General features: G+C 45.9%; 1 protein-coding gene across 1 annotated transcript; it reads right to left on the bottom strand.

Annotated features, from left to right (window-relative positions):
• Nucleotides 1-1,099: 1,099 nt before the first annotated feature.
• On the bottom strand, nucleotides 1,100-11,465 carry MARCO (macrophage receptor with collagenous structure). The gene is made up of 15 exons (XM_008936173.1): nucleotides 11,351-11,465; nucleotides 10,188-10,289; nucleotides 9,631-9,852; nucleotides 9,176-9,213; nucleotides 7,910-7,961; nucleotides 7,439-7,546; nucleotides 6,027-6,134; nucleotides 5,863-5,907; nucleotides 5,275-5,373; nucleotides 5,066-5,119; nucleotides 3,535-3,579; nucleotides 3,279-3,386; nucleotides 2,049-2,090; nucleotides 1,525-1,701; nucleotides 1,100-1,230 (listed from the first exon to the last, which is right to left on the bottom strand). The coding sequence occupies exons 1-15, from the start codon at nucleotides 11,463-11,465 to the stop codon at nucleotides 1,100-1,102; spliced, it is 1,446 nt and encodes a 481-aa protein (XP_008934421.1).
• Between the last annotated feature and the right edge of the window lie 1,468 nt (nucleotides 11,466-12,933).

The following is a 12,933-nucleotide window of genomic DNA, read 5'->3' on the forward strand; positions in this document are numbered from 1 at the left end:
AGCACTGAAAAAAGTTTCAAAGCTGCATAGACAAATGCAATTATGATTACCACTAAGGCAGAGATGTGGGGTTGCTTGCATGTACTGTTGACATTTTAAGTCAAATATCTGCAAGCAAGTTGTTGCGTTGTGCCCAGGTACATGTACACAGGCTGCTCGTCACCTGCTGAATGCCCTGTACTGGTGGGAAAGGGAAGTACTGAGCCCATAAGAGAGAAGCCTTTCATTTATCTCAGACACATATAAGACTTTTGGGTAAGGTAGAAGCCTTTGGTTTAGGGTCTGTATTTTCACTCTGGAAGTTTAATTAGCTGGCACTTGCCCATTATTTAGTTTATTCTTCGTCCCTTTGTTTCACTGGAGCTTCCAATTTCTAAAGGTATAAAACGTTTATCTTCATACACCAGGCAAGGTAAGGGGTATTGCTCCTAGGGACAGGTTAGGAAACACTGATAGAGAAGGCAGGAGACTTGGCTAAGGTCAAAACCGAGGTCTGAGCTAAACCAGCATAGTACAGCACCTAGATCCCAGGAGCTTACTTTTGCACTTCAATCTGTGATCAGCAGAGTTTCTGGAGAACATTTATAACTGCATGCCGGAAAGATCATCTGACGATTTCTGAGCATCTGCTGTCTTGGGTGTATGCACTTTGCTGGGGATTTTAGGCTCAGGTTCACAACTGTACTGTGATGAAGATGGACTACCCAGCTCAGCTGCAGCACCAGCCCGTACCTGCACGCTGATCCTGTTCTCTCTTAGTGCACTAAGCTAAAGAGAACCATATCTCTTCTGCTGTGGACTTAGAGTTCACACATGTGGGAGCTACGGCAGATGAGCTGATGTCAGATAACTGGAAAAGCTGTGAGCTAGTTCCCATGCCTGAGCTCGGCTTGTTTCGTGACAGCTGGGATGTTTCATGTTGCATGTGGGTCTTACAAGTGTTATCAATTTATGGAAAATTCATCTTTCTCTGTCAATATTTTTATGGCCTAGTAAAAAGACTATAAACACAGTCTGACCAAATTGGGTTTGCATTATGAAGAAGACCACGTGAAGAGCAGAAGCAGGCAGTGGATCCTTGGGCAGCCTCCGAGTCCCATCAAATGCATTCCACTCCAGCGTCCTCGCTGTGGGAGCAGTTGTGCTCACCCCATTCACGCGAGGAACACTCAAAAATTGATTGTTCACCCCCGTTGCAAGCCACGTCATCAAGCCAAATTTGCCCCGAGCCTTTGGAAGAGGAATTAAACAAAAAACTGTTGGACAAAAGAAAGAGGACTGAGCATTCTTTTCTAAAGAGCCTCCTGTGGATAGCAGGAGTGCGTTGGGTTGCATGGTTGGCTTGATGGATATCAAGCAGCACTTGACATGCACCACCCTCACCCCAAGGGGAATGGGCTGGCCCTTTGAGGAGATCCTCCTTGCTCTCTTACTGCTTGAGTAGAAGACCTTGCTGTGGTGCCTTCTGGGTGTGTGTAACCTCCCCTGCCAGCCTGGGGAGGTGAAAGACTGCTATGGACTTACCTGCTGTGGCTGTGAAGGTGGAGAGTGCATAGCTGTATCCCAGCATTCGGCAGACCACGTTGCCATCTTCTTTGCCCCAGCTATCATCACATATTGTTCCCCAGGACCCTCGGTGAAAAACCTCCACGCGGCCCCTCCTGTCCCCTCCCACGATTCGTATAAGAGAACTGAAGCTGGCTGACAGTGAAGAGGAGAAGAAAATAACTCTACTGGTCATACAGGCATGAGGAAAATTCACATTGAAAGACAGAAGCAATAACTGCCCAAATTGGAGGAATGTTCCCATTTCCACAGCTGTAGCCAAGGTGGGACCAGAAGTTTCAGAAGTTTCAGCTCAAATCTGAACAATTTAAGGCTCTCTCCTGAGTTTGGAGACACTAGGCTGCAGCTCAGACCACAGACCCCTTGGTTCTGGTAGCTGTGCTGGGGGTTAACTGTTGTGCATAGTGGGGGACTCTGGTCCTGATCTGGTATAGCTTTGGTGCCAGAAGCAACAAACAGAAGAAGAAATGAAAGTCCAGTACCTTTTCCCTTTTCACCTTTGCTTCCTTTTTCTCCTTGGGAACCTGTTCCAAATTGAAAAAGGAAATATTTGACTGCTGTTTGGAGTAAAACGCAGTGAGTGAGTCAGAGATGTGAAGTCTCCATTCCCTTGTGACATGGACCCCCTGAAGTGACTAAGGGTATGTAAAAGAAATATGGCAAGAAAAAACTCGTAAAATCCCATCAACTCACTTGTGGGAAATGTATTTTATTCCCACCACTACCTGTAAAATGGCATCTCTGACAGCTTTTGAGCTCTCCAGAAGCAGTCATCTTTGGTATCTCCCAAAGTACTTGCAGAAGGATCTGCATCATGGTGTTTGCTTTGCAAGTACAGAATAGCAGAAAGCCACTCCCAACAGTCTTCCACGCTTCTATGTAGCGTCGTAGTCTTGAAAGTAGGAGCGTTTAAAGAAACCCAGTGAGCTCTTCCCCTAAAAGCTACCTCCATAAGGCACACATTACTGTCTCCTGCTTGGGACCAGGACATGAGACCCACCCAAAGGGCAGTCCATAACCTAGAGTCACCCCAGTTACACTTTTCCTCTCCTACAGAGGCGAAGCTCCAGAGGAAGAGTGCATGGAGAAGCCCCACACAGGCTCTAGTTTAGTTTATTTCTGAGGACTCTCCTACTCTTCTGTATGAACAATTAACAGAAAAAGCATCTGGAGCACTGATTGCTTCCCATGGCCTGTTGTAACTACAGCTTTGAGGGTTTCCTACTATAGGTCTTAGGAGTTTTGGAAGCATTCTGTGATTGGAAGGGAGCAGGGTAAGGATGGGGAGTAGCTGTATTGTTGGCCCTCTTGAACTATTTTTCTGTCCTACAACTGGTGAGGCATAGGTAAATAGCTCTGGTGTTTCCAATTCTGTGTTGCTTACTGCCACATTTATGTGGGATTTATTCCAGTAGCATGGTGTGGTGCAAGATGTCTCTGTACAAAGAACATGGATTGTCCCAGTTTTCTGTGAGATTGGGGATTTGAGAAAATCTAATGCATCTCTTTACTTCCACATCTTTTAGCACATCTCTCAAGGTGTGTATGTGATACTCTGCATATTCTTCTTCTGGGACAACTGATCTGTCTGTTGGGTTCCTCCCAATGAGCTCTGTAAATATGCCCCAGGGTAGTTTGTGCCAATCTGTGTTGTACTGTCTCAAACCCAAACGCATCATCAGCCCCACAGACCCTGTGTCAAACAGCCTTACCAGTGTATCCACGGTCTCCCTTGGCTCCTTTTAATCCTGGTTCTCCTTTTGGACCCTGACTGCCATAATCACCCTTGCTTCCTTTTTGACCAGCTAGGCCTTGGCTGCCTGAGTGGAAAGCAAGAAAGTCATTGCATTTATCTCTTCCCAAGGAAAAAAGACAATGAGCATTTCACGTTGAAGCAGAGAAGTGGATCATGACATTTAAAGTGCTTTGCATCCTCAGAATAAGTCATGCTGTCAAACAAGGGTTTACCTGGTAGACCATGGTCTCCCTTTATTCCCTTTTCCCCTGGAGGACCTAAGATCATCAAAACAAACAAACAAACATTCATAAGACAGATATTTATGCATTTATAAAAGCTTATGCAAACCATTATTTATGATGGATTTCAACTCATCTGTTTTTTCTGTCTACACAATAGATATCTATTTCTGAAGCAAGAATCTTATTTCTTGTTGCATTCAGTAAAAGGAGATGAATGATCATCTATGTCATATCCTAAACTCCACTGATGGAATAGGGACCTTCCCTCCAGGTGGATCTTCACTGACCATACAGCAAGCTGAAGTGCTGGTGTCAAACCCCCAGCCCTCAATGAGGGTGGGCATATGGATGATGTCCACAGCCAGGCAAGAAAGACCCTCCTGACTGGTTTTCATCCAGGGCTTGGCCAGCTTGGGTGGGATCTGATTAGGAGATCACCACCAGGTGCCCCCGCCTTCCACAGTAACTTGGAGGCAGGGCAAGAAGCCACCTCTGTAAGAACAGACTCTGCTTGCAGTGCAGCTTGAGGCTTGCCTTTACAGTCCATGTGTTGTGTGAGGGTTCTGGTTCTTGTAAGGGTTTCCTTATTCTTCATGAGAAGTGGAGTTTCCAGGATAGCAGAACAAGATCATGAATCTCTCTCTGGGAAAATTCTGTATAATTGGACCGATCACCTGGGTCCTTCCATCCACCATGGTTCTGGAGTCAGCTTGCTCCCTTCTGCACATCCTATGCTGTGAGTGTGTTAACTTATTCCACTTTCCAGTGGTCTGGCACCTTGGATTATTGGTGTATTATTAAAGAATGGAGGGAGGACTCTGGCTGCTGTTTTGCCTGTTAGTAATAATATCCTTCTATATTGGGCAAGTGGTCAACAGAAGACAAGCCTAGACAAGGGTTCAGCACTTGGCCCTTTGTCACCTCCTGATGGAGATGAGGGGCTGCATGCACTACGTAAGTTCAAGGTTTAAAAGATTGCTTCAAGATAAATATTGTAATAGACTTGTCCTGGAGAATGTCACCCTATTATTTGGGTGCTTTGGACAGAGAGGTGACCTTATTCAGCTAGGATGTCAAAGAAAAGGCCTAGGTTATGCACTCTAAGTTGGCCTCTGAAGATATTTCTTCCTGCAGCTCTACAGAGGAGGCCAGGATAGATGCTTGCTAGTGAATACCATTCCCCATCAGATTTACAGCCAGTAAAATTTGTCTTTTGCTCCAGGGTAAGGATGTAGTTTTTTGCTTCATCTTAAACTGCAGCTTTGTTTATGCATTCTCTATTTATACAAAAAATGCAGGTAACATCACTTTCTCATGCATGTTGTAGATGGTTGAAAAAAAACCCCCAGTGAATAGCTACACCCCAGCAGTGTAGCAGAGGTCCAGGCCCACCATGGCATCCTGCAATGCATTGGGGCCCCAAAACCAGCACTCAACAAATCTAATTGTTGTTGCAGATCACTTTCCAGTGTCTGCATGGTGTGTGTTGTTGACCTTTGCCTGTCTTATTCTCCTTTACCTGTTACTCCTTTGTCTCCCTTTTCACCTTTGGGTCCTGTAGTGCCTGGTATTCCTAAAATTAAAAAAAAAAAAAAAAAAAAAAAAAAAAAAAGGGAAAACCCAAAAAAAAAAAAAAAAAAAAAAAAAAAAAGAATAAGGGCAAAGCCATCACACAAAGTGAGGCTGGGGTAGGAGGTCAGTGAGTTATAGGTCTGAGTAGTGTTGTACCTGGACTACCACTGGTCCCCTTGTCCCCCTTCTCCCCTTTCTGGCCAGGTCTGCCTTCAGGACCAGGAACTCCTGCAGGTCCATGTGGTCCAGTTTTGCCTTGAGGTTGAACAAAAGCAGAACATGTAAAACATAACACAACATATGAAGGAGAAAACAAAGGTAGCTTGATCACAAGCTCCTGCACTGTGCAGATTGAGTTGGCCCTCAGAAGTCAGGACAGACCCATGGTCTCTCTGAATTGCAGTCCTGCCCTGGCACCACTAATCTTAGTGGTGGAGTGAGTGATGGTCTGGAGTGAAAGGGTGCATGGGCCCAGGTCCTCACAGACTGCCAGCTTGAAGAGGGACAAGTGCCTTCCTAAAAAGCAGCCAATTTGTGCCCCTGTGTGTGCACGTGCCAGGAAGGAGGATAGGGCCCTTCTACTCTCATTCTCCTGCCCAGTGAGTGAGGTCCAGATTAGACAGCTGAGACTGTGGGATGGGTCTGCACAATGTTGGCATGGTTTCTTCATTTAATCATCATCTTCTCTTACGTATGCAGTTTCTTCATATCTCTAGAAGAAACTGCACCTTCTGTACTGCTTACCTGCTTCTCCTTTCTGCCCAGGTTGTCCAGGTTCCCCCATGGTACCTGTAACAACATCCTAGCATCAGTGCTAACCGGGCTTAGCTGAGAACTTCAGCTAGAACTGCCCTCCACCACAGCATGAATGTGCTGATGGTGGGTTGCACTGTGTCCTCTGCACTTACCCTTTAAACCTGGCAGTCCTGGGAATCCCTTCGGTCCCACAGGACCCATGGGTCCACTGGGCCCAGGCTCTCCCTTCTCGCCCATTTCACCTTTCTGTCCTTGGACACCTATGAAACAGCACAGCACACAAGAATTAATTTTAAAAATGAGATTCGTTGTCTCTGCAGAATGAGTGGAGCACCTCTGTTTAGCTGCACCAGCAGCAGCGTTTGGCCTCACAGCTGCATTTACCATTCAGTGGCATTCCCCTACAGCTATAGGAGAACAGGGACAGGTGGCACCTCCAGAGCTGGTCTGAATCATCTCTGGCTCTGCTGAGCTGTCTGGTCAGATGTTTCTCACCTTCTGGTAAAGACCTGTAGTGGTGCCATGACACCTTCCCAGTCTTATTCCCCAAACTATCCCTACAGCTAAAATGTTTTCTTTTCTGTGAAATATCCATTATTGCTGTCTGAACCAGTCCCTTCTCCTAGCCAGAGATGGAGGACAGTGTTTTCCTGTACTCACAGGGAATTGCCACACTTCCATTTAGACTTGTTTTCTGAACAGGTGATCAGTGTGCTTCAAAAGAGATTAATTACTTGAAAGCGCCTCGTTTAAAGACTGACATCTCCTTCATCTTTCTGCTCCAGAAGAACTCCCAAAGTCCTTGCCTTTCAGTGTTCTCCCTACTTTCACTGTTCTTTTCTGAAACACCCTGTGCTAATGAGGGCACTGGAGCATGTGGGATCTGATGGAAGATCTGAGGAAGCTCTAATGAATCTGCCCAACTCTCCTCCCTGGTCTGCATCACACACATCTTCTTTCTTTTGCTGTTCTGGTTTCAGCCTTTCCTCTCTGGGTGTGGCCTGTGTGAGATCACCAGGAGATGCCAACAAATGCACGTTACACCAGAAACATGGTGCATAACTCTTCTACTTAAGGTCTGTAAAAATCAGGCTTACTTAAGTTAAAAAGTACTCATAAATAGATTTTACTAAAGTGAGGACTAACATCCATGCTTGTGTGTATTAATTATATTGTATTATTTTATACCATGAAAAAACCTACTGCAAACATCACTGCTTTAATCTGCGATAGGCTGATAATTGAATACCTCTGGTTTTCGTTAGACAAAGGCTGCTCTGTAAAGAGACTTCCATGGTGCAGAGTCAACATTTTGCACAACCCCTCTTCCCCACCCCTCCTCTGGGAGCTTTACTAGAGTGTGACATGAAATGAAATCCCTGTAGATCAGTTCAAGTGTGCTATTTTTCCAGCTCCCTCATTGACTGGCAAGCCACAGTGAGGGCTGCCTTGATTTTTATGAAATATCTGACCTGTGAAGACCTCTTCTGCTGTTTTAAGTAGAATGAGTTTAAACACAATTACATGGGAAAATCTTCAAAATGTTGAGATAGTGAAGTCTTACCTGCAAGCCCCATCTCTCCTTTTTCTCCTCTCATTCCTGGTATACCACTTGGGCCAGCAGGACCAGGATTTCCTTTGCTTCCCTTCGCACCCTGCAGTCCACGTAAGCCTACAAGGACAACATCACTTTTCTGATGCTTCAGTGAGTGTCATGAACAGTGAATGCCAGCAGCAGGCCATGTGGCTCAGCTGCAGGCATAACCCACACTCCACTCGGTGTATTTGAGACTGGTAGTGGTGGCAATAGGGAACTAGCTCACCATGATCAGTCCACACTGCCTTTTAAAATAAGAACATTTTCCAGCTAAGTTTTGCTTTTCTTCACATTAGTTTTACACAGGCTTATCTCCTTCAACTCCAATGACGTTCCTACTGACTTACACCTTGACTGAGGACAAGATTGCCCATAAAATCACCCATAAAACCACTTTATGGTCATCAACAGAAGTAATGCAGGTGTTAGAAGCCTTACCTTGGATTCCTTGCTCTCCCTTTGTCCCTGGTGGTCCCTGTAGCCCTGAGATGTGAAACACATTTATCAGTTGACACATATCATTTGTTCAAAGTAATGGCTAAGAATAAGAGATGAATTTTTTTAATACTCCTTTGTGCATGCACCTTTGGTCACCACTGAGGCAAATCTTCAGTTGGCAGGGACCAGCACAACCACTTGAATAAAGTCCGTGGAGCTCAGCTGAGTGAGTGGCTGGGCAGGGGCCAGCTGTCCTCCAGCCAAGCCCAGCTCATGGGGACCTTTGGGGAGATCTTTCCTGAAAATGCACTGAACTATTGGGGTCTGATGTATAATAATGGTGCTTGGCAGGAGGTGATGTTTCAGTGTTGTAAATGCAGCCAGGAAGATAAGAAAACATGATTTTTCAGAAACATATTCATTTTTTCTTCCTCCGAAAAGCTCATCAATGTTGCCAAGAACTAGGGGTGGATGAGATACAGACCTGACCTAACAAGGGTTGCATCATCAAAGGATCACAGAAACTCTGGTTTCTCTGAACATCAACTAAGCCAACCTCTGCTCAAAGTGGAGCCAACATTAGATCAGGACTTGCTACATCCTCACAGTCGGGAGAGATTTATCTGGGTGTAGTTCTACACAGAACTCCCAGGTGCCCAGGGCAGAAACTTGTGTGTGGCTGTGGAGGAGACAGCTTGCACCTGGCTTATTCCTGAATCTGTGCAGTCATTTCTCCAGGGACAGGGTGGGCAAGGTCTCAAATCTGTCACTGTTTGTTACACACACTGTTCAGATGGGGCCTTGTAGAACAGGGATCGGGAAGGTCTCCTTGAGTTGTCCTGGAATGAGCAGGACAGCAGGACTTGCTATTTCTGGGCCAGAAAGCCCAGCTATCCACTGGTCATGGGGTGCACATAAACCTCACTGACTCTTGTCTCACATGGAGATATGAGATAGTTATTGCAGATAATGACCACATAGAGTTCCTCCACCACTTTGGAGCTTTTCTGGTGGGGTAGCAGTGAGGAGTCAGAGCCAAAATGCCTTGTTCATGGTGGTCACTGACCTCGGGCAAGCCGAGGCTCTCTGTACATCACTCAAAAGGTGCAGCAGGTCTCCTCACTGCCAGGGCACTGAGTACCTGGATGTGGGGTAGATTCTGTGTCTAGAGAGTGAAATCCCAGACCCCCACTTCAGGCCTCTTACGGGAGAAAAAGGGAAGGAGGAAAAGAGAAAAAAACCTGCTTGTGGCTCGTTTACCAACATACCCGGTGGACCACGTTCTCCTTTGCGTCCAGCAGACCCTGAAATAAAAGTTTAGTGGATATTTTTTAGTAGTCAGTACTCAGTGAGGAACATACCAGTATGGGAGTGATAGGCTTGAGGTCTTGGCTGAAGATACCACCCTTTCAAAAAGCCCCCAGATCCCAAATCTACAAGTTATTGGAGGGGAGATTAGCCCAGAGCTGCATGTGCAGCTGCAGCAGGAGCCGGGGGGATGCACAGGGCTGTGCTCCAGTTTCTCCAGTGCGTCCAGCTCCCCAGCTGTGGCATCTGGAGCTGGTGTGCAACCGTGGGCACTGGGACATTACTGACTGGCAGGAAGACCAAATCATGCCCTATTTGTTCATTTGAACTAGGTTCTTGGCCCAGCTTTGCCAGTGATGCCGAGGAATCGGGTCTCCCCACTGGACAGACAGCATGGAGAAATGGACTCATACCCACAAGCAGAGAGATGTTGTTTATCATCATCATCATGTTTGCATTGCTGCTTTTAATTATGTTGATTTCCTCTTCTAACTCTTCTAAGCTGGTAAAGCTTCCTCTCCAGTCCCCTTCATGCTCTGTGTGCAGTCTCTTGACAAAGGCGCTTTCCAAAATCTCTTCTGTATAGGTGGTATTTTGGTTTTGACATTTCAGTATCTCTCTCTGCATCTGAAACACTGAGGAAACAAAAGCCCATGCAGTGCATATTCCCTGCCTGATCCAGCTGGGAAATGCCTGTTCATCAGGGCAGCCTGTCCAGGGAGGACACCCAGGGTTAAATCCACCACTGTTTGACCCGGGGAGGTGGCTTTCAAGTGCCAGTCCCTGCTGCAGCCAGGAGTGCTTTTGCATATACACAGCAGACAGAGGGGCTGGGGGAGAGGTTTCCTGCAGCAGCAGCATGCCAAGGAGCGCTCCAATCTGTGTGCTCACCCCCGCTCGCCTGTGCCCCCCGAGAGCACCAGCAAAGGTGTCTTTTGACATCAAGGCCCCAGGAAGGTTGCAGCGTTACCTTTGTATGTCAGCAGCCCCTGGCCAGCCGTCAGCAGCAGAAGGTAGATGCTGAGGGCTGTCCGAACACAGCACCTGGAGGCCTTTCTTTGGATTCGAGGCTCTAAAAACCAACAGAATTAGAGTAGACATCCTCTCGCATCTCTCCCACCACAAACTCTCGTCTCTTCCAGCCATTTCAGGCTTGGCCTGAATAATAAATAATCGGTGATTTCCAGAGATGGGGAGCAGCAAGGTCCCTCTGCAAAAGTGCCAGGTCCTGCAAGGTGAGGCAGCAGTGCTGCCTTCCTCCTCCCTAGGCTTTGCACTGCACTTCACTTGGCTCACTTGTTTTTAGCCAATTTAACCAGCTCACTACCCTCAAGACTTAATCTGGCCTATAACATTTGAATGTCATAGCTCTCCCCTTTCTCTGCCAATAAAAGTCCTGTCTCCATCACTTTTAGCTGTCCCAGCTGCTGTTCAGAGAGTTGCTCAAAACACATGCCCTCTCCATCCAGAGTGCTGCACACATGTGATTCCAGCAGCAGTGCATGTGTGCATCGAAACAAATTCAAAATCAATAATAAACCAAACTGCAGAACAAATGGAAACAAGTCATAACATTTAAAACAAATCATCACTAGCAAGGGTAAAAGAAATAAAGGGCTTTGTTGAGTTTTGGCCTTCAGGGAGAAAAAAAGTGTTTCGGAAGCATTAATAACTACTTCAGACATTCAGTACATTACCCTTAATTGGTTTTTTTTAAAAGTAATGTAATCAGGAGTTTAAAGTCTCAGTTTTAAAAGAGTACAATGATTTAATTAGTTTTACAACAGAATGGTTTAGTCAGCAATGAAGTATTTATATTCAGCTAAAAATTAATAAACTTACATTTCTGATGATTTCAGTATCTTAACTATTAAGACACGAAAGTTCTACTCAGTGAAAGTAGAAATTTTCTAAAACAGTAAAAAAACCAGTTTTTCCTGATGCTCAGCATCAGCTTTTGGCTAAAAAGGACATTTTCACAAACTCGTCTTTAAATGACAGTGAACTTACTAGCAAAATCACTGTAAAAAAATTTAATATGCAGTATAAATACAATATTTCATTTTTATGTGCTGCTTTCTTCATAGACCAGATAAAATCCATACCAATCCATTTAATAAAAAGAAACCTTACCACTTATCTGAAAGGTTGTGGTAGCAGCTGAGGCAAAGCCAATCTTGTCTGAAATACTGCAAGTGTTCATATCACTCAAATTTCCATCTTCCCCGTATCCGTCATTAATTTTCATGACAAATTTCTTGTGGCTGACCTAAAGCCTTGTCAGATTATGGACAATAAAGAACTGAAGGGACTTCCTATCTGCCTTCTGATTTGATATGCTTTCTGATATGCTTTTTTCTATCTGCTCAGTTTTTATAGACTTGTGAGAACTCTGATGTGGTAATTCGAACAGTTCCTCAAAAAAATCCCACAGCTAAGATGTTCAGCTGCTCTTGTGCGCTCACTTGGGGACACCGTGTCCACAGAGCCTTCAACAGGATCCTGCAAGAGGTTCAGCTCTGAGTTATTCAACATCTCTGCACTTTAGTGTGATTGGACGTGAGGTGGCCATTTTGCTCCAAACACAAGTAAACCTCCTCATGTAGCCAAGAAGATCACAGGTTCAGCATTAGCTTGGAGAACCATTCCCTGGAAAGGGAGGTGAAGCACTGTATGGTAGTGAAAAACAGATTAACTTGCACCAAAATGACAGCTTAGTGACGATGCATGACTGAAGTGTGAAGAGACAAGCCACTGGGAAGAGTTGTACAGCCAAGTGAATGATGGTGGGATGGGGAATGCTGAAGCCCAAATGGATTTGGGATGTAATGGAGAAGAGACACTTACAGCCTCCTTGTCAAGGCTCTCTCCAGCCCCTGCTTGGTCCCTGACCAATTTTCCACACCCACAGACACAATTCCTACCACCTCACCACTTCTTCGCCCATTTCCTGAAAAACCCACACCTGCATACGTCACCAGGGTGTTTGGCCTTTTGGCATCTCCAAGTGTGCCAAGGTTAACTTTTATTTTGCACAGCGAAGTGACTCACCCGAGCCTGAGGGTGAGAGCCATTGGTAGGCGCCGGGCAGAGCCCTCCGCACCCATGCTGCTGCTGCTGCTGCCACACGCTGCCCTCTCCAAGCTGCAGGGCAGTCCCCATCACATGGTCTTCTCCTGGGCTGCAGGTCCATGCTCATCTACAGGGCTGCTGGGTCCTCACCACTTTGCACATCCATGCAAGAGGGTGCAGTGTAAGCCTCAGGGAGACACGAGCTGGAAATCCACACATGGACAGCACAGTACAGAGTGAAGCCTTCTGTTCGGCACTTGAGGTGTGGATCTCTTAAAAGCTTAAACCAAAAACATGTGGGGATTTTTAAACGTACTTCTGCATTCTCCCTTCAAACGTGTATGCAGCTGTGACCTGGTTTGGCACCAGCAGAGAGGAAGAGGGATCCTCCATTATCACATATTCTGCCACACACTGCATAGGAAATGGTACCATTTGCTTTGTTGTGGAGAGTTCAGATACCCCCTGGAATTAGGGTGGCTTGAGAACTTACCACCAATCAGCTGAGCCATAGTAACTAACTTTGCATCCTCTCTCTTCATGGCCTCACCTCCCACTGGGGTAGAGGGTTGTATCCAGCCCATTTCTGGTGGTCTGGGTGGTTCAGCTGTCCACTCTATGCAAGCCTGATGCCATCTACTCTA

Source organism: Merops nubicus, unplaced genomic scaffold (genome assembly GCF_000691845.1).
Source record: "Merops nubicus isolate BGI_N331 unplaced genomic scaffold, ASM69184v1 scaffold10882, whole genome shotgun sequence".
Lineage (NCBI taxonomy): Eukaryota > Metazoa > Chordata > Aves > Coraciiformes > Meropidae > Merops > Merops nubicus.

Coding starts and splice junctions, on each gene's coding strand:
- MARCO (XM_008936173.1), bottom strand. CDS start 11,465: ATGAAAATTAATGACGGATACGGGGAAGATGGAAATTTGAGTGATATG. Junction 10,290..11,350: donor CACAACCTTTCAGATAAGTG/GTAAGGTTTCTT, acceptor GTTGGTTTTTAG/AGCCTCGAATCCAAAGAAAG. Junction 5,908..6,026: donor AGGACTGCCAGGTTTAAAGG/GTAAGTGCAGAG, acceptor ATGTTGTTACAG/GTACCATGGGGGAACCTGGA.